At 33.0% G+C, this 2,333-nt stretch overlaps 1 protein-coding gene across 1 annotated transcript; it reads left to right on the top strand.

Annotated features, from left to right (window-relative positions):
• Positions 1 to 689: 689 nt before the first annotated feature.
• On the top strand, positions 690 to 1,645 carry LOC107736712 (low affinity immunoglobulin epsilon Fc receptor-like; the record flags this gene model as incomplete). Its single annotated transcript, XM_016548076.1, has 4 exons — positions 690 to 863; positions 1,004 to 1,119; positions 1,215 to 1,300; positions 1,393 to 1,645. Coding segments are annotated over 4 exons (579 nt in total), but the record flags the coding sequence as incomplete, so codon positions are not given.
• Positions 1,646 to 2,333: the final 688 nt, after the last annotated feature.

Raw genomic sequence — 2,333 nt, 5'->3', positions numbered from 1 at the left:
TTTTTTTTATTTGTTAGTGTTATTTATTTAGTGTTAGTGTTATTTATTTATTTGTATTAATTTGTTTGTTGTAGCATTTAGTTTATTAGTAATATTTGTTGTATTTATTTATTTGTATTTATTCGTTTTTTGTTTATTTATTCCTTAGTATTTATTGATTGCAATATTATTCATTTATTAGTAATATTTATGTAGTAGTAGTATTTGTTTGTTGGTTGATTGTAGTCCTATTTCTTTAATAGTAGGGGTATTATATTTATCTATTTATTTAGTCGTATTATTTGTTTATTAGTAAAAGATAAACATTAGTATTAGAAATATTTATTTAGTAGTGTTTTTTATTTAGTATTAATTTTGTTTATTTGTTTATTGGTTGTATATTTTTATTTATTTAGTGGTATTATCTTTATTTGGTTGTATTATTTTTACTACTATTAATTAATTATTTTATTTATTTATTAGTGTTATTTATTTAGTTTAATTATTTATGTGTTTCTTATTTATTTTTTAGTATTTATTTATTAGTTATTATTCATTTATTTATTGGTTTCAGTGATAGGCCTATTTATTCAGAATTATTATTATTATTATTATTAATACTTTGTTTATTTATTCATTTATTTAGTTAGTTAGTTATTTTTCCATTATTATACATCTGCTGTGTGTGTCGTCACTCTGTCATCCATTAGTTTCATGGACTGATCCCAGTGAGAGTGGAGGAGAAGGCACCAGCACCTCGTGTCCACTCTGAACTGGAGATCACTCCCATCTGGACCTGGCCTGGATATTCTGCTGAATCAGTAGAAACTCCCCAGCATGACTCAGCCTCTTTTGTAATTGATTCAGGAGTGCAACAACACAAGGTATAATTTCTTAGCCCCACACTGTGAATTAGCTCTTGTGTATCAAAAAGAGAACATCTAAACTTCCTTTATACTTTCTCAAATGTTTGTTTATAATGTAATGAGCTTTCATTTTATAATTCTTTCCTCTCTTTTTAAAGTCTCAGAAGTCTGTTAGTATTGGTTGTCCTAATGGCTGGACTCACTACCGGAGGAACTGCTATATTTTGGGGCCTGGTAGTGCTAGCTGGAGCAGCGCACAACATGCTTGCATGCTGTACGTTACACATCTTTGCTGTCAGAGGAACATGTATATGCATGCATTGAGACTAGATACCTTCTAAATATTAATGTTATTACTCCAAAATTTAGGCTTGAAAGTGAACTGGCCAGTATCCACTCAAAGACTGATATGAAGTGGATGTGGAAGTTTGCTGGAAAGCAATCATTCTGGATCGGTAAGCAAATAAGATCCTGTACATTTTTGGAATCACCAGAACACTGAATGTAAACTGTCCCGTGTGTAAGAATATTGGTGTGATTTGTGCAGGACTTTCTGGCGGTCCAAAGCAGTGGTCCTGGACAGATGGAAAACCACTGACGTTCTCCAAACTCAGGAAGGATCACGAGGCGCACACTAGCTCTGATGCCAGCTGTGTTTTAGCTCAGAGCCAGAAGATATGGATTCCTAAAAGTTGCATTGATGGATCCGAACACAGATATGTTTGTTCAGCACCTGCACAAATCAGTTAAAACAGATATTTAATTTATAATGGTCTTGTTTCTTAGTGATTCGAAATACATTGTAGTCTTCGAAGTGCTGAATAATTATATTTCAGCTCACAATGACATGCTTTCTTGGGTTATTCAAATAAATACAATTTATAAATATCAAATAAAAGTGATAACAAAAAAAAGGTTACATTTACTGAGTTGTTTATTTGTGCACTGTATACATGATTTTAAAAATGGACTATGGTGAAGTAGGAAACTGTTTTCATCAAAAGAGACTAACATTAAACCTGTGATAAGTTTTTTTTTAATGTATATTTAGTGTATATACTCTTTTATATATAGAGAGAGAGAGAGAATTTATGTCATCTGTTTATCTATCGATCTAATTATTTATGCCAGGTTTTATATTTTCTATATCATCTCTAAGGCAATGGCATTTCATTTCTGAGTGACATTTCTGAGAGCCTACATTTTTAGTGTAGGAACCAATATATTTTGTGCCTATATTAAACTTGGTTCCGTCCGGACACTCATAGATGTGGGACGGGGAAAAGATGGCGGCGGCCTTGGTACAAATGTCATGTTTGTACCGTGGGATGTTGGCGGTCAGGGCCACTGGCATCCGACCGCTGATTCCAGGACTCGTGCAATCTCATTTCAGGGCGTTTTCGATGAAGAAAGAACCGGAGCTGGAGGAAAATCCGTATTATGGTAAATATGAAGAGAAGATCAGGAAACTGCGGAGGTGAGCAGCTG

This window comes from Sinocyclocheilus rhinocerous, unplaced genomic scaffold, assembly GCF_001515625.1.
Source record: "Sinocyclocheilus rhinocerous isolate Xijiao unplaced genomic scaffold, SAMN03320098_v1.1 C36908935, whole genome shotgun sequence".
Taxonomy (NCBI): domain Eukaryota; kingdom Metazoa; phylum Chordata; class Actinopteri; order Cypriniformes; family Cyprinidae; genus Sinocyclocheilus; species Sinocyclocheilus rhinocerous.
This window is presented reverse-complemented; position numbering and strand designations above follow the sequence as displayed.